This window comes from Magnolia sinica, chromosome 1 (genome assembly GCF_029962835.1).
Source record: "Magnolia sinica isolate HGM2019 chromosome 1, MsV1, whole genome shotgun sequence".
NCBI classification, from domain to species: domain Eukaryota; kingdom Viridiplantae; phylum Streptophyta; class Magnoliopsida; order Magnoliales; family Magnoliaceae; genus Magnolia; species Magnolia sinica.
Window position 1 is genome coordinate 123,814,243 of NC_080573.1, and position 23,226 is coordinate 123,837,468.

A 23,226-nucleotide genomic window follows, 5' to 3' on the forward strand; every position below is an offset into this window, starting at 1 on the left:
TTTTTTATTATATTGTTAATTTCTTCTCGATCTATACAATGAATGGTGTGAATCATCCACATTATCATTGTATATGTGTGTAGAGAAAATTTTAGCAAGGTGGTGCTTTATGATTTCAAATTTGGTCGGTAATATTTTACAAATAAATTTAATGAATGGAATCTGATTGTGTTAAGATATATCTAAATATTTCATTTGATCCTAAACACCAAAAGATAACAGTGCCTTGAATTTCAGATCGATCTGACCATTAGATGTGCCACACTAGTCAGATCTATAAATATTTAATAAAGAAAGTTCAAATTTTTACGCAACTGATTCATATCACTTAGCGTAGAAAGTCAAGATGGGTCATCAACGTATATGTGGTTAGATCCACACTATTCATTCAATATGTAGAGGCAAATTATATCAAGACCTCAAGAATCTGGATGATTTAATCATCCGGTGGGTTACCCCGATTAATCATTTAACATTCAATATCAGGATCTTAAAAAGAAAATCTAAATTTTGATAATTAAATTTAATAAACATATAAATTTAATTATTTGATCATTTAGGATTTAACCACCTAGGATGTATATTAAAGGTGGGCTCCACCGTGTAATATAACTAGATGAATAATAATGTTGTTGATATAACTGATAGGATCTTTGAATTCAAATCAACCTAATTACCTTGTCGATTTTACACTACCAGACTCAAGTGAGTAACCCAATGTGTCTCATGATACATTAGAATTAAAATAAATTATTTATGACTGTTTGATTGATTGATGTACTAATTTGAGTATTTTGTTGCAATATTGTATGCTACGGTAAATCACTTGTTAATTTGTGTCAAATTACATGATTATAATAATTGTAGATTAAATTCACATATGAATATTCTTATCAAGATAAATATATATGGCAGTTATTAAAATAATACATTCATACATTATCCATCATTCATTGCATTTGTATTGTCGATCCTAGGGGCCCTCCCTTGAAGAAATGTCGATCCTGGTAGAGTGTTACCAGATGCGGGCTATACCTAAGCTTACCAAAAGGTTGAAGCCTACCTAACGGGTGGATGCAGGTTGATGACCTCTAACCCAAGAAGAATGACGATTATCCTATCTGATGCATTCATACATCATTGCATTTATATCATTGTACATATTCTGTTTCTATTATATTTTAATTTTAATAAGCATGAACTATGCTGGGTTATTTCACTAAGTCTAGCCAGCTTACATTTTTATTAATAGAAAAACTGTACAGATAAGCAATTAGCTGATGAGTTGGCACATGAACAAGAAGTTGTGACTGAACTAGTGCATGACACATGTGAGACGTAGTTATATCTATCAGGAGAGGAATTAACTGCATTTGGACCGTTCTTAATTAATTAATTAGAATTTACTTTGTTATGATGATCCGATTTATACATAATGAATTATGGTATTAGTTGTAGGATTTTTGAGCATTTAATTGGTTTTATTTAATTACATTGTTATAGGTCTGTAACAAATATTCATTAATAAGCTGTATTGACTGTTGAATGATGCCTAATTTATACTAATTAAATGTTTATGTATGATGAGAATGAACGGATATTAATGTTTAAATCATTTGTGTGAATTATTGTTAATGGACCTAGTGGGAATAATGTTTAAAAAAAAAAACTTTTGCCTCTTAATAATTGTATAATGGAATGAAGAATTAGTACACTTTGTATACGAGTTACGATTCAAAACTCAGGTCTAAGGGTGCACATTCTGTACTCGAATTTTGGGGCGTGACAATCCATCTATTTTTCTAGATCATTTTAACGTTTTATCTAAAAAAATGAAGCAGATCTAATTATCAAGTGGACCATACCATAAGAAAAATGGTGATTAACCATTAATGGGCCATAAAAGTTTTGAATCAAGTTGAATTTATTTTTTCTCTTCAGTAAGACTTATGTGACCTTCTCAATAGATTGGATGGTAAATAAACACTATGGAAACATTAAGGTGTGCCCTAAGAAGTTTTAATGGTACCACGTTCCATAACCACTGTTGCCCATGGTATGGTCCACCTACTTATTGGATCCGATTCATTTTTAGGATGATGCCCTAAAATGATTTGAAAAACAGAGAGACAGTGTGGATATAGAATACATACATCAAGGTGGGCCCCGCAATAAGGGTCGCACCATCTTGGGTGAGGCTGAGATCTCACCTAATCTGCTCCCTTTACCTCATGCTGACGTGAATGACTTAAGAAAACCTTCCGTAGGAAGTTCATGTGCTAAGAACCTAGATGGGCCCCACCATGGGGTATATGTTGAATCTACTCCGTCCATTGGATTTAGAATTTAATTTAAGGCCATGGGTCAATGAATGAGTCAAATCCGCAGATAAGGTGGACCATATCGCACGGAATTAATTAGGAGTGAACAGTCACTATTATTAGTTGTGGGTTATAGAAAGCTCGTATCCCACCGAAGTTTATGTATTCCTAACGAAATGGTAGGTTATGAAGAAAATAAACAGATTGGATCAGCCTTCAAGTGGGCATAATTATCACATACTGTGACATTATGCATTGAAATGGGGCCCAAAAAGCTTCCCCTAAAACTTAAGGGCATTTTGTTCATAAAAAAGTAAATTTTTTTTTTATTTTTTTTTAAGGTGTTAGTAGGTCAAAAAAGGAAAATAAAATGGATGTTATTCTCTAGGAATGGCCATACATTGGGGTTATTTTAATAAAAAAATCCCTTCGGGGAGATGATAAGTACAACTTGGAGCCAATGTATCAATCAGGTCTATTCACCTACTGCGTGGTAGCGTGGACAGTTTATATCTTAATATATTATAACTAGTAGTCAATTTTATCCATTTGATAGATAGCCCTCAAATTGATGGTTGAAATGAAATATTTTATGTCAAGCATTTTGAGGGGAAGTTTGAAGAAAAGTGATGAATAGGATCATATAATTGGTTTTATTTTTGAAACATAAACAATCCATCTTAGGGGTCACTAGAGGGACGGAACCACTGATGCATCACCTGCAATGTGTACTATGGAGAGATGGTGTATGATATTCCATTTCCAATGGCTCTAGTGTCAGGATGAACACAATTCCACTGGAGTTGAGGGATAAAGGGTTGTTTGCTTACCACTTACTATGCCACCAAAATCTTAAAATCTAATTTTAACCACGTAATATGTTATTTTGGGTGTCTGTTTAACCCACTTAAAAAAAGTCCATAAGGGCCATTTGGATAGGAGTAAATGGAGGTAAATGGGTGTGATTAGGAGTAAATGAATATAAATGGTAATTAAAGTATGTTTGGATTTACCTGGATGTTTTAGGTCCAAATCATTTATAAGTCATTCCCACTGAGATTAACTGAAAACACAAAAAACTTAACCTGATGCGAAACCTCTATGGCAACACTAATGTTTCAACGGTAGTCATACAATCTCCACTATTTCCTCTGGCGTGGCCCATTTAAGTTTTGAATCTGTCCTGTTTTTGGTTTCATGCCCTAAAATGAGCCGGAAAAACGGATGGACAGGGTGGATTTCTCACAAACATCACTGAGGGCCCCACCTAGTTTTTCCATGAACTTCCTGCGAAAGCCTTCGGCAGGCAATCCGTGTCCCGTGGAGTACAAGTGTTTCAATCACAGCCGTCCAAACTTCGAGGTCCATTATCGAAGGAACCCAATCCGCGTCGGCAGGTAGACAGTGCATTGAAGAAAAAGTGTGAAAGTCTCGGGGACCCGGATTGCGCGCGACCCCCTACGGCAGCAAGGTCCTGCGGTGGGAACTTAGGTGGGGCCCACCATGATATTTGTGAGAAATCCAACCTGTTCATCCGTTCTGCCATCTCATATTAGGAGATCGCATTAATGAGGCAGATAAAAGACTCAAGTGGGCCACACTACAGGAAAAGTTGAGGAGGGAAATGCCTACGGTTGAAACCTACCTAAGGTCCACTGTGATGTTTATATGCCATCCAAACCGTTCGTAAGTTCATTCTCATTGGGATGAACTTAAAACATAAAAATATTAGCCTGATCAAAATCTTTACTGGCCCCGATAATTATGTTTCAACAGTAGGTGTTCAATCCCCACTATTATCTGTTGTGTGGCCCACTTAACTTTTGGATCTTCCTCATTTTTCAGTTCTTCCCCTATCACGAGCTGCCAAAATGAATGGAAGGGGCGGATTTCTCACAGACATGATGGTGGACGCTACATTGGTTCCGACTACACCGCAAGCAATCCCGGTCCGACCCTTGTAACAAAGGCTCTATGAAGCTCACCACAACAACCTCAGAAAACCAGTCCGTACAACATGCACAGCTCATTTCAACTAAAAGGTGATGGAGATCTAAAGCTGGAATAAGCCAAAGATTCAGAAAAGTTGGGATGGGTCGTCCACCTTCAATCCCTTCTTTCCTTGTCTCACCTACGTCTGGCCTCACCATATCCACCTGTCTCTCACTCATTTTCTCTCTCTTCCATCCTTATCTGCACCTGCCCAATCCCCTCCTAATCCATAATAGCTAAATTATTCACAGCTGGTATTGAGTTGACTAACTCTTCTATTCCACTCCACGAGTCTGCAGGCCTATAGTCAATCTTAGGACAGAGTTTCATATATCTCAGTTGACTCAGTGGAGTTTCAAGATCCAGTCCGTTCATCTAGCGGGCCAATCGATTATTATATAAAAATAATGTACGAAATAATCTCCGTTAGTGACATGAGATATTACACCTAAGAACCCATTTCCATTCTGGCAGGTCGGATAGTTCAGGTTCATGAGTCCACATGATACAAGAGATAGTCCGAATTGTCAAGCTGTACAATGAAAATTGAATGTATGGTGGGCCCAACCATAACTGAGTCCATATGTGTGTACAAGAGATAGTCCAAATTGTTAAGTATACGCCAAAACATTGCTATCGGGTCTAACTCGGGATGATGGCCCACCCAAGCAATTCAACAGCTCCAGCAAGATGTGGACCCCACCATGACCTTTTTTTCTTGAGAATCGTTTGGTTGGACATAACTGGTAGAACCTATGTGGCACACACACGAGACCAAACCAGCCAAGACCAAGGGTGCAACTTGGGTGGGGTTGGGTCGTATTGTCGGGTTAAGGGTCAACCCAGACCTAACCTGACCTTAAGGTTACCTAACCGACAACATCACCGACCTGAATTCCAACCTTCGTGCCCAACCCAAAGTCTTGATCTGTACTTGACAATATGACCTCGACCTGACCCCAGTACATGTGATTAATCTATTATTCCCTACTTGACCTAACCCGACCCATGGTTGCTCAACCCAAACCCAACCAGAATGCAAATTGAGTTGGAATCTACCAACCGGAGCTGAATCCGAAGGCCTTGACAACCTAACAAAATCCAATCATTAACTTGGGTTGGGTCAATCAGGTTTGGGTCTGAACCCAAAACCAAGACAATTGGTGCTAACCATTGGGACAAGCGGGCTCCTGCAGAAAGCTTACGCAAATTGCCCCCATCAACATCAACAGGAGGTTCCTGGTGGCGGAAGCTATGTGCGGTGTCTATTGATCAGGAATTTGGCCACACGGTACATGTGGCAGATTTTTAGGCATGGTAGAATCAATTTGCAATCCAATTTAAACTGAACGCCTTTGATCCTAATTTTGAGATAGAGCGGTGTTTGGTTGAATGGTTGGAGGACTGGTCGTCTATTCTACTAATTATCAAGTGCACTAATTAAGTAATTTGCAGAGGTTAAGTTTCTTTTAGTAAAGAGTTTTTTTGTTCTTTTCTTTTCTTTCAACTAAAAACTTTTAAAGGTGAAATAATTATATAGTTGAATAGAAATTTAAAATGGAAACAGAGAAAAGTAAAGCTTACTATTAAAACAGGATCATCGACTTCGTTGAGAGCAGTGGAATGCTTAATCGAGTAGTGCATTGATGAATGATGATTGGATAATGACAAAGTTATAAACTACTATCAACCGAACCTACGGGCATAGGTAAACGAAGCATAAGACTATGATATTCCTTCGGATATGGCATGCAACAACATATGGAAGGGAATTACTGTTAAGGTTAAAACTAGCTAAGTTGATCTGGTTTAAAGCAGGCACGGACTAATGTACTCTTAAGAACTAAGGACTCCGTGCTGATGAGCGGTGGAGATGATAAGTACCCCGAAGAACTAAATAAGCAGTGTTCCACTGTATTAATTGATTGTTTTGATATATTGTTGGACTTTGGATTGATGTTTGGACCTCTTGCTTTGAATTCTCATTTTCTTTTTACCGAGTCCCAAACATTGGTGTAAGAATAACCACGGCTTATGTGACGACTTCGGATTAGAGCAGCTGTTGTCATTACTCAACTGCGCCTTGCCTTTGAATAACTATTACTCTTCCTCATCGAGAAGTTATACGAGTGCCGCGATTCCTCCAAAATGGTATCTTTCATATATAATCTGAACGTTGAAAAGATATCGCACTTTCAAAATCTTGTCCCGTCCTTTAAAAATCCACTCCATTCATTAATTTGGTCAGTTCACATTAGGTTGTTACCCCAAAATGAGTCAGATCCGAAACTCGAGTCGGGCCACCGTTGAAACCTTGGTGGAGTCACAGATGTTTTGGATTAGAGTAATATTTGTGTTTTCAGTTCATCCCAGTGGGAATAACCTTATGAACGGTTTGGATACCATATAAACATGGCATAAGAAGGTTTCAACGGTCGGCCTTTCCGATACCACTATTTCTTTCGTGTGGCCCACTTGCCTTTTAGATCTACCTCAAATTTGGGCTCATCTCCTAACTTGTACTGGCGAAACTGATGAACGGGGTGAATTTCACACGGACATGACGGTGGGCACACGCTATTCGCTCTGCGTGTGAAGCCTTTACAGTAATTCATCTTACGTCTGTCGCTCCGGAACGCCAACATACGTTCCCCTACGACCCACATGCGGAGATGGTCCCATGATCGCAATCGTCCTCCTCATGAATTCTATGCAATACTGATCACTGTAAGAAACTAAGGCTGAGATGATGATTATCTATGGCTCACATTTTACTTCAAAAATCAAACGTCAAGATCATCACCGAAGCGTCATCATGGGCCATGCTTATTTATGAAAGTACCAAGAAGATGGAAACAACATCCAAGCTCTTTGGGGCCCAACATATCGTGAGTATTAAATCTAGCCCGTTCATCTGGTGCACCTCTGAATTCTAGACCCTACGGGCAAAAAATCAACCATATCGACAACTCAGGTGGGCCATACCACAGGGAACAAAGGGTAGGCGAGGCCAACCGTTAGTGTTTGTGTCTGGTCCCACTATGGTGTGTATATTTCATTAAATGCGTTTTGAGGAAGATACAATCCAAAAATCAGCCTGACCCAAAGGTCAGCAATCTGCATGGCCACACCGCGTGAGCTTAAATGGCCAAACCGCGTGGACTGAGACGTTTAGGAGTGACTTTAGATGTTCCCCATGGTCTGGCCCACCTGAGTTTTGGATCAGATTAATAATTATTAGTGGGGACTCACCGAATGGACGGACTGGATTTTACAAACCCAACACGGTGGGCCTAACCGATCTTGGGTGTTGTATAGGCTGTATACAACCATTGTCGTAGAGGATTCCGGTCCGAGAGAGAGGGAAGCGGATTGGCTGGTGTACCACAACCGATCTGGCTGGTGTGTTGACGTCACCAAGTTTCATGGGTTCCGTCATGAGGTATGTTTTATATCCCAACCATCATTCCATTTTGAAAGCTCGTCCTAAGGGTTGAGCCAAAAAATAAGACAGATTCAAAGATCAAGTGGACCACACTGCAAATAGCAGCGGGGGATTGAACGTCTACCATTGAAACCCTTTTGGGGTCACAGAAGTTTGGATCAATATAATATTTACTTCCTCTTCATCTAGGTCTGCGTGACATTATGAACATATTGGATAGAAAATAAACGTTATGGTGGCCCTACGAATGTTTTAACGGTGAGAATGATTGTCCCATTACTATTTTTGGTGTGGTCCACTTAAGCTTTGGAAATAAATTATTTTTGGATTCTTGCTCTAAAATTATCTTTCAAAATGGATGAACGGTGTGGATATAATAAATACATCATTTGGGGGCCATGTCACTTTGATCTCCTTTGAACCGTTCGTGAGGAGCGGCAGCGCTCGTCTTCGCACGACACGTTCCCACACCAGCCAGATCGGCGCTTCTGAGAGAGAGGGAGAGAGAGGGGGAGAGAGAGAGTTTACAGTCAACATTCAACAACAACCGATCCAGATGATAGTCCACCAACTTCGCAAAAAGCTATAGAGAACGCAAAAATACAAAAATTCTAACAGGGAACCAACATCCCGTAGTTCGAGACTGACGCTCACCCATCATATTTCGGACTATGGAGACCACATGACAACGAGATCTGATGATCAAAGCTGTCCATCCCATACAAATCACCTTACATACTAAAACCAACTTCTATAAATAATTTTTACAGTTCTACTTATGCCACTCAAAGGATCGGTTGGAAAGGGGAAAAAACAAGAGTTCAATTTCAACTAAAATAAAATTTTGCATCTAACGTTCATGATTCCTGGACCAGGACCCATCCACGAAGGTGCCCACCTGGTCGGCCATTCCGATTATTTGACCATGCATCCACGTGGGTATCTACCCACCGCATATGCTCATGGACCCGCAGTTTCAACACTCATGCAAGACGCTCTAAAGTAAGAGCCGTTGAATCCAATGGCCCCAGATGAAGCTAAAAGCGAAAACAAATGCAAAGTGGGAGCGTGTGAATTGTAAGAAACTAGAGATAAAAGAGACCCTGCAAGCCTTTCCTTGCCTTTGTCTCAAGGAAAGAAAAAGAAAGGAAGCTCCACCATCACTATCTTTCCTACCTGTATAAGAGAGAGAGAGAGAGAGAGAGAGAGAGAGAGAGAGAGAGAGAGAGAGAGAGAGAAATCCCAATTCCCAGCTCTAGCAGAAAAATCCAATTCCCACAACCACCAATGCTACTCAGAAATTCCATATCAAAGGCCAAGAAGCTTTTGAACAACACCATTCAAAGCTTCAAGACCCTTTTATCTGGAGGTTATCAACGGCTTCCCAAGACCCCTCCTTTCAATCCCTTCTCATGCGGTGGCGACTCGAACATGCACCACAGCTTCAGAGAGCTAGATACCTTCTACGAAGAATTCACCGGACGATGGGCTGTCGATCAAGAAAAGTCAATGAAGAGAAAGACGAAGAACAAACCGAAAGAGCCCACGAAGGAAGAAGCCGATCCAAGTAATGGGAGTTTTATGAAGTTTGCGAACATGAATTCTCGGCAACAGAGAGACGATTGTAGCAGAGAAAAAGAGAAAAGAAAGAGAAGAGTAGAGGAGGAAAAAGAAGCAGAAACGTTTTCTCACAACCTGAGAGTAGAAGCGTGTAACATGGTCGCCGAAAGGCTGAAGGAATTGGAGCTGATGGACATTAGCAATGTGGATTATGTGCTGGACATTGAAGAGGTATTACACTACTATTCCCGAATCACCTGCCCGTTCTATGTCGACATCGTCAACAGATTCTTCATGGAGATGTATGCAGAGTTTCTTGTCCCACAGACATCATCATCATCCAGCCACAACATCTCAGGGCATATTTCCAGCCGTTGATTCCTTAGATGGCCCATCTTCTCCATTGGGCCATGTTTTCTCGACGCCTTTGATTAGGTATGAAAACATTAGCACCCCCCACGTGCCAAAGTGGCACATGTGCCATTGATATAGTTTTCAAGTGGTCCATTCGTGTACATCATATGTAGACCACTGATTATCCTTTTGAAACCGTTCATTTCTTAGCACACGATGAACGGCTCAGATCTTGAGAACGTGGTGCACTTTTGGCACTTTTTGTATCATGTACTTGCCCATGCACACGTGTGGAAGTAGCAATCCTCTGACATGAATTTTTTTCATTGATATCAGAAGGACATAAACTGCATTTAAACGTAGTGGTAGCATCAGATGGAAAGAATGATTTATGGCAAGACAAGATGCATGAAGAGTAGTTCTCTCATTTATGTGATTTTTTATATATATTTTTATGAAATGGGTAAGATTCCCATGATTATCTTCTTTAATGGTGAGGAAGCTGATCTATTGTAGTTTTTGTTGGGGTGGTGGTTGTGGTGGCCTGCTGCTGCTGCTTTGATCGTTGTGTTGGTGGTTGTTGTTGTAGGGCCATGAGATCACCAGCTGGTGATATGAAGCCTCCTTCCTTGCTTTTCCTTCCCTCTTTAATGAATTTACGTTATTCTGATTAGAAAAGTTGTGGGTGTCTGATTTCGATTGAAAGATTTAAAATATTTTGTTTTATGATTTTTTTAAAAGGAAAATTACAGTCAAACGCTCATATTTACAGCATAATTATGATTACCCGCCTGCTAATCGTGCAGTTATAGATACACCTCAGGAATTTTGCAGTACCTCGTAAGAGAGTCAACCGAGAAAAATCATTTAAATGACCAAAATACCCTTTTAAATAAGACTAGCACGTGGATTGCATACTGGTCGGTGCTGTGGGCTACACCATGATGTATGTGTTTTGTCCACGCCGTCCATCCGTTTCGAAGGCATGTTTTGTGGCATGAGCCAATAAATGAAGCAGATCAAAAGATCAGTTGGACCACACCGCATTCAACAGTGGTGATTGAACGCCCACATTAAAAACTTTTTGGGGGCCACAAAAGTTTCGGATCAAGATGATATTTGTGTCTGTCTGACATCATCAACATATTGGATGGAAAATCAACATTATAGTGTGCCCTAAGACGTTTTTAATGGTGGGCGTTCAATCACCACTGTTTTTCTCCGGTGTGGTCCAACTGAGATTTGGATCTGCCTTATTTTTTGAGTTCATGACCTAAAATGATCTGTCAAAATGGATGGACGGCGTGGATAAAACAGATACATCATGGTGGGCATACACAGCATTGACACTTGTTACCGGCAGGGTTAGGACATTTTTAGGCACCGCGATATAACACCTAGGGTCACTATGTTCTATGTATGCATCCACTGCATCCATCATTTAATCAACCTTATTTACACCGTACATCCAAAATATGAACCCAATAAAAAATGGATGGGCCACACTATCTGGAATAATGTAAATTATGCCTAAAATGTATAAGTTCGCAAGATTGGCATGTCCGAGATTTTATCATACTTATATTTTTGTGTTTACCTCATCCCGGAAAGCCAGACCTGATGAATAGGTTTGATGGATTATTCATACCATGGTGGCCCCATGTCCACTGTTCCATGCAGTGTGGTCCATCTTGCTAATGAATTAGTTTGGTTTTTGGCCGCTGGGCTTAGCTTTGAGGGGCACATCTTATGGACGGATTGGATCCTTATATTTATGGACAAAATAGAGCTTGGTAGATGTATGCACTGCCCAGAGGACCGGCATTGCCTAACCATTGAGTAGTCATATGAGAGGGAGTGACTTGTGCTGACTAAGCGCCATGTCGGATAAACAAGGATTAGATCCACCACGTTCACCATGTGTGCCGCCATATTTTCACCATCGATCCTGAAAATAAATGAAATTCAAAACTTAAGTGGGACACACCATGATTTGGAATGTAATGATTTTCTGAGCGTTCCTTCTTCACGTTGGTCACATCAGATGAGTTGATTGGATAGCATATACAGTACCACGTGGATCCCACACAAAATTCTGATGATTTTAATGAATGGTGGCCCATTTCAACTATTTGTGGTGTAGTCCACCTGAATTTTGATTTGGACTGATTTTTAGCCACTGGTTGAAACACAAAGGTGAGCACTTGATCGACGAAGTGGATTCATCCAATTAAAGTCATTCCATCCACGCAATGAAAGTCACGCCCCGCATTACTATGCTTGTGGCGCCATTTTTTCTGTTTAAAAAAAGTTTTTTTTTAATCCAGGATGCCGTCCCCGAAGTGCGCTCCTCGTAATTGACAGGAGTCTGCAGTAAGGAATCGCATTGCGTCCGACCCCGGTCGGACCTAGCAATGTCCGACTATAACTATGTGGGCCCACTATAATGTATCTGTTTATTCATACCGTCCATCTATTTTATCAGTTCATATTAAGGTATGGGCTTGAAAATAATTAGATCCAACGTGCTCATGAACCACACACCAGTGGTATGGTTCATTTAATGCATTGGCCGGTACTTTAACGTGAACTAAGAAAAGAGACGGATGACATGGATAAACAGGAAACGGATTGGTTACTCCCCCGGCCGATGGCTGATGGTCAGTGCTCTGTGGGCCCCACCATGATGTATGTGTTTCATCCACACCATACATCCATTTTTCTAAATCATTTTATGTTACGGAACCAAAAATGAGATATATCCAGATCTCAAGTGGACCACATTACAGGAAACAGTGCTGAATCAGCATCAACCATTAAAAACTTTTTTGGGGCCATAAAAGTTTTGGAACAATCTGATCTTTGTTTTTTTCCCTTCATCTAGGCCTGTACGACCTAATCAACAGATTGGATGTCAAATAAACAGTACAGTGAGCCTTAAGAGGATTTTAGTGGTGGATATCCAATCACTATTTTTTTTTTCCATGGTGTGGTTCACCTGAGATTTAAATCATATCATTTTTTAAAACAAGCCCTAAAATGATCTGTAAAAATGGATGAACGGAATGGATGAAACACCTACCTCATGGTAGGGCCCACATAGCACCGACCATCAGCCATTGGGCCGGTGGCAGGGAGAGTAGTCCGCGAACTACGACGTTTAAAACGAGTTTTACATTGCTCCTATGTCACGGACGCGGATTTCCTGCGAAAGCCTTTCGCAGGAAGTTCCTGCGCTGGAAACCTGGGTGGGGCCCAACGTGATGTTTTTGATAAATCCACCCCGGCCATCTGTTTTCCGAGATGTTTTTAGGATGATAGGGGAAAAATGATCCGTATCCAATACTCAAGTGGACCTAAAATGTGAGTATTAGACTTACACAGTTGAAATATTCGTCGGCCATAGAAGTTTTGAATCAGGCTAATTTTGTGTTTTCAGTTCATCCAAGTAGGGATGACGTTATTAACGGTATTGATGTCATTTAAACATCACTTTCTGCCCTAGAAAGTTTTCAATGGTAGGAATTTTCCTACCCACCTTTTACTCTAGTGCGGCCCACTTGAGTCTTGGATCCTTATCACTTTTGGTCTCAACTCCTAAAATGAGCTCAGAAAACGAATGTACGGGGTGGATTTTTCACAAACATCACGTTGGGCCCCAACCAGGTTTCCAGCGCAGGAACTTCCTGCGAAAGCCTTTCGCAGGAAATCCGCGTCCCTATGTCACCGGGAGCGGATTACGTGTCACCCGGGTAACACCACCATGGCCCACCTTAATGATTTATTGTATATCAACTCCGTCAATTCATTTTTCTAGCGCATTTAAGATGTTGTAGCAAAAATGAAGCAGATCGAAATCTCATGTGAACCATATCACAGGAAACAATTGTGATTGAAAATCCCACCATTAAAAACTTCCTAGGGCCGCTTTAATGCCCACCATTTTCCATCAAACCCATTGATAAGGTCAAACAGACTTTGGATGAATGGAAAATATAAAGATAAGCTTGATCGAAAAAGCTTTTAATGATTATTCACCACTTTTTCCAATGGTATGGCCCACCTGCTATTTGGATTGTCTTAAATTTTGGAGTCTCGTTCTAAAATGAATTGAAAAAACGGATGGATGAAGTGGATATACCGAAAAATTCAGAAAGGTAGGCTCCACACGGTGAGGTTAACAACACTAATCGGCTCTCCATTCACCCATCTTTGTTTTCAATCTAGTTTATTTTTTTTGCTTATCATTTACGTTAGTTTTCATTCACTTCTTTAGTTATGTTTCAGTCATATCTTTATTTTAAATGACAAAAATGCCCTTCAATGGAAGATTATGACATCAACAACCATCCATTTTTCACTCATAAATTCAAACAAGATAATTAATGACTTTGAGACTGTATTCTCATCTCATCACATACTTTATTAAAAAGATGTATGTTATTTCATCATAGATGGAACCTGGAAGGGCCCATCGATGCAAAATGTTTATATCTGAATTAGTATTCAAGCAACCTCTCTACACATTACATATACATGCATCATGCTGGGACTGTTTCATCTCGTGTCTTATGCAGTGGGCGAACCATACATAAAAACAAATAAATAAATTTTAAAAAAATAATAATAATAAAATGATTCTAACCATTAATACTTTTATATCACACTCCCCTAAGTATTCATCTGTGAATCTCAACTGTCTATTGATTAGTAGGTACGACTAAACAAATGGAACATCTTGTACATGCATGTGCAGTTGAATATTGAATGCTTGATGGCTAAAATAAATATTGATAACTTAAGAGTACTACGAAAGCTACGCTAATGCACTGGCTCATATGAAATGGAAGGAAGATTTTGCGGGACATGTTCATGTAATATGAGACATTCATTAGCTGCAATCTACCATGAGCAAAACCTAGACAAAAAATAATTAAGCCATATGTGTATATTAAATATGGATGGTTGGTCAATTTCTATAAAAATATTTTCTACATGTGTGGCCCACTTAATGAGTGGACCGGCTGATTATTGGGCCAAGGAGTATAGACACTTCGACAAGCCTGATAAATGGCTTGGATCCTGATGGCATTTTTTAATGATGTATATTTGAAAGATTGAATGGTTCAACATTTGCCATACACATCTGGCCCACCTGATTGCTCAAGCAGCCTTATTTTCGTAGACAAAACATGCATGGTGGGGTCCTCCGATGAGGGAGAATTGAATCTTGCCCCCATGTGCTGCTTTTCATTGGAACCGTTGAATAGCTGTGGGAAGTGCTCAATAAGGAGAGTCTTGTTGACCCTTCATCTCTACCATAACGATGTATGAAGTGATCACATGGTGGATATATCAACTAAATCCAAACCATGTAATTCAAAGGCCAAATCATGCATTTCTTTCATCCTAATTACAAACATATCATGTAAATGGATTGGATGCCATACATACACCATGGTGGGTCCTACACAAAACTAATGGTAAGTATCTCATCCCAACCTTTTCCTTCAGTGTGGCCTCCATGAATACTGTTTGATCATGATTTTTTGTGCTCCGAGGTGTACATGATCCAGAGTACCTAATCAACGGGGTGGATCTTATGAATGTTACACCTACATGGCTGTAGACTGTGCGAGATATCAGGCTGGGCTCTTCATGTGTACGGTAGTCTTGGAGTTTAAGAAATAGAGAGCGTTTTGTGGCTACACCGGGTGCATTTTCATGCAAGTACTAAATTAATGAGGTATTATTATGTAAAAAGAAAAAAAAAAAAAACCCTCTAAATATATTTTCTTTTACCAAATATATTAAAAGAAAGTATGATAAAATTCCAAGTATGTAATTGAAATTAGATGAATTATAGGTGGTTAACTGTAATCATATTAAATGACAGGTGTTTAGCAATTATTTTTCTTTTTGTCTTACTTTTGTGGGCCCTGGCGATGATGTTCCTTGAGTTAGATTTGCGTCCGTGGCAACTCGATCTTTAACCGCCCAAGACGAGTTAGAAACGATGAAAATAAATTTTCAATGGCTTCCATTCAACCCCAAAAATCAAAGGTTAGGATCATTACCCACGTGTTATTGAGGAATAATAGCTCGTTTATGATAGAACATGGGGGGTTGAAGTCTTCTTACCATCTCAGCATGTGGGACCCAGTGAGAGGCGACACACGCTGGATCTTGAGTCGCGGCGTAGGCAAAACGAACTCATGTACACTTCGCTCCCTGCTGGGAATTTAAAGATGAGAAAAGACATCGATCCCCCTGCAGACATTAATTTTTTAATGTACACCACTAAAAAAGTATTTTTAAAAAGGAAGTTCAAATCAAACCATCCAAATCGTGGGTCCCACTTTCGGTGAATTAAAACGAAAACTATACCATGTAGATTTCCAAACTGGTGGACGGATGTGAATGTCCTCATCCTGCACGTGACAACTGACAAACGGTGTTAGGTAATCACGACTGTTGAAATGGTGGGTCATCATCTAGATGGGACATTATCCATGGCCCATTGTGATTGGACAAACCAAGCAGGCAGATCTTCGTTAGCGCTTCCAATTTGATATGAACCGTTGCTCTCCTCTCGACTTTTTTTTTCACCGTCCGTTTGCAGGCCACTGATTGAATAACTAAGACAGGCCACCCACGAGATAAACAACCAATTAGACGTTCTAGGCAACTGTTTAAAAATGTCACGTGTATGGACGAGATGCTTTGGGTTAGAGAGATATTTGGAATGACGGACAGGAGTCAATTTACTTATGATTATGCTTACATTGGATACTTACACTTTCTCTTTCCATTTGTCTCAATTTCCTTTTGACCCTTTACCTTACTGGAGGATCACTTTACCAACTCTACGCACGCCCACAAATTTTCCAACAGTACACGTGTGTGATAGATCCTAGCCGTCCATCACGAGGAACCACCCTACCTGGAGTTGTCCTGAGTGTAGAATCCGTCTTTCCTTTTCAACAGGTGGGATACAGACATATGTTGAATCTGAACCCTTGGAAAATTTCACACTAATTGAGGAAATGTTTTGGTACATTGTGGCCCACCTGATGAGCAGGCTGTACTGATTATTGGACCACGGAATCTACATTTTGCATCCTGCCAGATCCGATTGTAGGTCAGACATTCGAGCCATCCGGCACATGTGGTGCGTGGTGCAGCAGCACGTGGAATTAACAAACCCCATTTCCAGGCGGGGTCGGTAACAGGTCGGGTTTGGGCCGAGTTAGAACCGGATCAGGCCGACCTCATGGGTAGCTTCCCATGACGTTGAGCTCTGCGGGCCTTAACCTGATGTGTGACAGAAATTCATGTCATTAAAATGATGCACCCCTGATGGTGAGCCATGGGCTTAAAAATCAGGCCAATCCATGACTTAGGTAACAGTTGAGAGTTGATTGCAGCCCATTGAAAACTTCTTACTTGTATATAGGGCTGAGTGAGAAGTGGTATAGGCATTCAGCCCATTCACTGTGTGTGTCCCATTTGGATGAGGTGGGCATCGAGTCGAGTCGAGTTGAGGTGGGCCAAGCTTGGCTTGGCTTGTCCATGATGTACTCGAGTTCGAGCTCGAGCTCAAGCTTAGCCTCTAACTCAACGTTGAAGCTTGGCTTGTTTGCCAAAGCTATCGAGTTGAGTTCGAGTCGAGCTAGTGGTTCGAGTCGAGTCGAGCTCGAGCTTGTTAGGTGTGAGAGTAATGGATTCTGTTCTTGATCCTCCTCCATTGATGAAAAATTCAAAAATCTTAAGAGAATCAAAGCAAAACCCGATGAAAAAACCAAACAAAGCTTCGAATCGGATGAGGAAACCTGTAAGAATCAATCTGTTCTTGATCTTCTTCCACTAGTAGAAATCCAAGTACTAGAAAAGAAACAGAGCAGAACACCGATTAGAAATCCAAGTAAAGAGCTCTAGCCAATCAGATCATTGGATTTCCTTGAAGCTCTAACAAATCTGAGAAGAACCCATCTCGAATTTCTTGGGTTTCTCGCCTAAGAAGTAGATCTCAAGAGATTGAAATCATACTACTGTGGAGCTGAAATGAAAACAGGTGGTGGTGCTCGGGGCGGGCGCGCGGCTAGCAGTGGGCAGAGAAAGAGAAGAAAGGGAAAGGGAAGGGGGTGTGTGCGGTCGGGTTGGGACTCTAGGGTTTGTTTTTTATTTTTTTATTTTTAAGTTTAAACTTAAAACTTATATTAATATATATATATATATATATATATATATATATATATATATATATATATATAAAATATTTAATATATTTATTAATCGAGCCGAGTCGAGCTAGAGTTCAAGCTTTGAGTCGAGTCGAGTTCCAGTCGAGTCGAGTTGAAATGCCCCCTGGTCGAACTTGGCTCGAACTCAACTCGAGCTTCAAATAATTAGCTTGGCTCGGCTCGAATCGGCCATTCAAGCCAAGTCAATCCGAGCTGACTTGAGCCGAGTCGAGCGAGCTTTTCAAGCTAGCTTGACTCGTGAACAGCCCTAGGCAGAGCCCATAACTTAAGTGGAACCTACCAAATGCACAGCGTGGATGTCCCGCTCACAGATAGAGCTGGGCATCGAGTCGAGTTGGACTGAGTTAGGGCTGACTCGACTCGATCCGGTTTTGAAATAGGCCTGACCCAAACTAGACTCGACTCGGTACCGAATCCAACATGTGTAACATCTCAGATTTTTGCCAACTGAAAATTGGACGTCCTTGGCCATTACTTTTGATTTTTCGACTTGAGTGCATATCCGTGTATGTATTCGCACGTGTTTAGGACCAAAAGGAGTAACCTTGTATCCATCAAAATCGCCCGAACGAGTGATTTGTTCCAGATTTGTCAAAAACGGAACTATTTTTACTTTCTTTATTGAATACAATAAAAATATATGTTCCGTTAGATTCGTAGAAAATTGAAGCAGCTTTCCAATGGTATATAATAAGCCTCGATCGGAGTTCGGACGACTGAGATCTTGGCCTTATAAGAAAATGTATTTAGGAGCTTGTAATGACTATTCTTGTGTAGGCTATATCCGTGATTCCAACGGTCAGATATATTTGATATTTATTCTTAAATTACTTGAGATAGTTATTAATCATATGTATGGTCTCTATGGTCAGATTCTTTTATGATAAAATTTAGAAAATTCTGAATCGATAGACACTTCCGTAAGGATTAACCTTTAATTGTTTTGTATGGTCCAGATGAATTTAAGGCTCTACATGGTTGGAAACTTATATAAAATATAAATGACTTATTTCCAAACCATCCATTGGATGAGATTTTCCAACAGATGATCTGATCATAAGGATTTGATCAATACATTTTATGTGCTACTTGATGTGCATGTTGGATTTATGTTGTACATAGCATTCATCCTCTTATTGACCCACTTGGGTGTGGGACCACTTGTGATATATACATTTTATTAGTTCATCCAATTTGGACACCCATGGATATTGTTTTATGTCTCTTATTTATGGTTTGCTAGCTTGTGGGCCTCACTTGTCATTGGATCTATTTTATTTCCTTTGCACTCTGTTTGCTGAAATCTTTCTAAGTACTTAACTGTATTGTATGTAGGCCTCTTTGACACCTTGTAGTGAGCCCCACACTCCATAGTTAAGAGTACCACTATGGAGGATATTTAATTCTTATATCAGTGAGATGGGATGTCCCACCTTTTTGTCTCGAATGATCCCTAAGTGTTTGGAAATTGGGCCCTAAGTTGTGACAGACTCCATTGCTGAAAATTGTCTGGTTATTTTAATTTGTATTTTGTACCAACTTTGGGCTTTTGTAGTGGACCCCACGTACAAGATATAAGTAGGTCACCACATGGAACCTTTAAGCTATACCAATGAATAAAGAAATTATATTTTACTTGGGCCAAATAAGATCTCACTTGATCAGGGAGTGGAACTCAAAATGGGGCAAGGCACAGTTGTGCAAAAAAATCCGTGCAGAAAATTAAAATACCTATGTTTAGCCCTATACCAAATATTATATGTGCACAAACAGTTAGTCCCAGCTTATACTTTTTTAATTACATATACAGTACTACCAAGGTCACCTCACTAAACTCTAAAAGGTGGTCCCTTGTGATCATGGTACATACTCAAAATCAGGCCAAAACTAATTCTGCAGTGTGTTTCCTATACACTTCTTCCAAGCACCCAAGTTTGAGTCTTCACCAAAAATTGTATATGCATGATTAAGTAGGATTACCTTGTGGCTTTTGAAGTACATATATAAATCTATCAAATTTCCTTTTTTTCCTTAGAAATTAGTGGACCCCATATAATTAGAGAGTGGATCTCAAATAGGACCGGGAATAGTTGTGCAGAAAATCCTGCGCAGAAAAATTGAAATGCCTATGTTTGACCTTATGCCAAAACTCATATGTGCAGATCCAGTAAACCGAACTATTTGTATTTTGAAGGCCACACATAGGGCTATAAAAGGAACCTAATGGTATGCCAAAAGGTGGCTCCACTTGATCGTGGGACACGTTCAAAAATGGCCAAGGGTCATTCCTGCAAATCTCTCTCAAGCATTTATGTTTGGGCCTTCACAAATACTTGTGCATGTATGATTAATGAGAACTAAATTTTAGTGTTTGATGGTTATATATATAATTATCATATGGATATTTTTCTCCTTTGGAAGTAGGCTTCTGGAAGGAAAGAGCCTAGCAATAAGAGAGAGGGCACCAACACGCTAACTAACGGACTCTAACCCTAGGGGCGACATTAAAAATCGACGAACCACTTCTAGGTGCGGACCATTACCTCTAGGTTACCAATTATCGAACATGTGTCACAAATAATGATTGTGCAGTAAAAATTATAAATTGCATGCTAACTAGTGACTAATCTTTAGGCTTATTATCCTCCATGAAGTAAAATTTTTGTTTATAGTTGTCAATTATTGATTGCATGCTAGAATAGACCGGATACACTGAAATTTCATGCCCACATATTCCATATTTTTCCCTGATATATACACCTAATTAGTTGATTATGGTAAATTGTGCGATGATTGAATAATGCACTTGCATGATAATTTGTTTGCCCATATTAGCTAGAATATCCTGAAATACTGTTTAGTTGGTTGCCTATTCCTGAATAGAATTGATTGTAGCATGCTGCAAGCTATTATCTATTGGTAATTGGGTTGGCCAGCGAACGGGAAAAATTCACAAGGGCAGCCCTACTGGATCGGCTGTTGTGGGCCAACCCGACCGATTCAGGCTGAAGACGGACAACCGACAGTAGTTGGACTACACAAGATGCTTGCATCCAGTGCCGGTTGTGTCATAGTTCACTTAAGTCAGCCGAATTAGTCCACTAGTTGGCCAACTATGTATGGTCACACCTGCCTGAATTTGAAGCATCTCATACCTTTGAGAGGCATAATGATAGCCGTTAGTGATACGATTCCATTAAGACTCATGAGCTGGGCATGGTAGAATGAGATACCGTGTCCGAACTATCAGCCTATGTTGGGGTGACGAGCCTCCCTATAGTGAGCAGTGAACAACTAAGTCTCGGGAGTCAAGAATGGTGGAATGGGACACTGTGTCCATGTTATCGGCTTATGCAAAGGTAACAAGCCTCCCCGTAGTGACCAACGAGCATAGGAGGTCACAGGTTCTTGTTTAAATGATCCCCGTTAAATTACCTGGCCGATGGTTACGTGTCAGAGTACCGTTCGAACGACTCACGCCTGAATGGAATTGAGTGACGAGCCATTCCCTATGGTGATTTGGTTATGTGACAAGCCCGTACCTCGGAACTGATTGATCATACTCGATGTTTGGGTAACGAGCCATACCGAATTGATCCTCATACCTTTGGGAATCATGTCTTACCTTTGAAATTATTAAATTGTGAGACAGATGGATGATACCTAAATTTGGATCATATATTGCAAGCATAGAGCCGCTACGGGCGCCCTGGGCCAAGTGATCTGGATGAAGTCATTGACTAAATATAAGTGTTCTAGCTTCCTCAATCTTACTGGATGAACGGACTTAATTAAATACTCGGCTAACATGAATATTCATGATATTGCATTAGCATAAGTTGGCAACTCGGCAGTAGAGGTCGCATTCAGGGAGTGCTAGTCATATACGAACATATATATGGTGTCGTTTGAGGTAGTGTTGGATGGTGACGGCATACATCATATCATAATACAATGCATGTACATTAACAAGAGTGTCTAGGAACTGTATACTTACTTTGCTTTTCATTAATTGTACATATGGATATGATAACTTGTGTAACTTAATGTTAATGAAACCACTAATTTGATCACTCACTCCCACTTCGGGATGGTGTTTTAAAACACCAACCAGGTGATATTATCGATATGAGTATTATTGAGATTTCAGACGGATAGACTTAGAGTGGCTTGCACCACCGACATTGTGTTTTAGAGCATTGGACCAAACTAAAAACTTACACTTTAATCATTTTTTGTATGTATATTGTGTCTTGTATAATCCTCATTTGGGCAGACATCATATTTTAATTGTATTGTTATTATTAGCACCATATTTATTTATCTTTGTTATCTCTACCCACTTTGAGTCTGTTAATTTGAATTGCGCTACTCTGATAGCTCGTGAGAAAAATGAGTGTGAATATGAACAAGGTCACACGTGCATTTTATTTGGTTAACATCCAAAAACTCGAGATCGAGGTCTCTATACTTGGGTGTCGATTTTTGGGGTGTTACAATATGCTTAAACCAATCGGAGTCTGAATCTACCATGGACTAATCCGATCCAAGTTCGACCCGATCAAAAGTACCGAATCGGTTCAAGTTGGCACCGATTTGGATCGGGAGATGAGGAGGGAGGGAGTGGAGAGAGAGAGAGAGAGAGAGAGAGAGAGAGAGAGAGAGAGAGAGAGAGGGTGGTGATGGCGGTGGGTGGTTGTTGGGTTTGGAAGAGAAGGGAGGCAGGGAGTGGAAAGGAGAGAGAGAGGAGGAGGAGGGTGATGGTAGTGGGTGGTTTTCGAGCTTGAAAGTGGAGGAGGTTGAGGGAGGGAGAGATATTGGGATCAGGTAGGGGTGGGTTTGAGGTCGGCATATAAGATTAGAAATACTTAGAAATTAGGAGTTTTATTATTATTATATATATACCCAAATATAAGTCGAGTCGGTTTCGAATCGAGTCGGGTCTAACCAGATTGAGTGTCGAGTCGAGTCAAGTTGAGTTGTTGGGTAACTCGAACTCAACTCGGTTTAAGTTTAGAATGGGCGAAGCGTACTCAGTTCGGACCAACTCACCCATTCGGTTCGTGTCGAGTCAGACGAGTTAAGTTGTTCGGTGCCCAGCTCTACCCACAAAGCTTAACCTCCTTCCCATGAGGTTGACCTTGCAGTACCATTACCCCACACACACACACACACACATACTTGGAGATGCTCATATATAACTAATTACTAATTACATATCCAAGTAGGTGTGTGGGGGCCACCACGGTGTTTGTATGGCATTTTGTTTGCTCAACAATGTTGTCCCACC

The 23,226-nt window shown here is 40.3% G+C and overlaps 1 protein-coding gene across 1 annotated transcript; it reads left to right on the forward strand.

Annotated features, from left to right (window-relative positions):
• The first annotated feature begins 8,884 nt into the window (after positions 1–8,884).
• On the forward strand, positions 8,885–10,350 carry LOC131256671 (uncharacterized). The gene is made up of 2 exons (XM_058257654.1): positions 8,885–9,753; positions 10,009–10,350. The coding sequence occupies exon 1, from the start codon at positions 9,046–9,048 to the stop codon at positions 9,694–9,696; it is 651 nt and encodes a 216-aa protein (XP_058113637.1). The 5' UTR covers positions 8,885–9,045; the 3' UTR covers positions 9,697–9,753; positions 10,009–10,350.
• The last annotated feature ends 12,876 nt before the right edge of the window (positions 10,351–23,226 follow it).

Coding starts and splice junctions, on each gene's coding strand:
- LOC131256671 (XM_058257654.1), top strand. CDS start 9,046: ATGCTACTCAGAAATTCCATATCAAAGGCCAAGAAGCTTTTGAACAAC.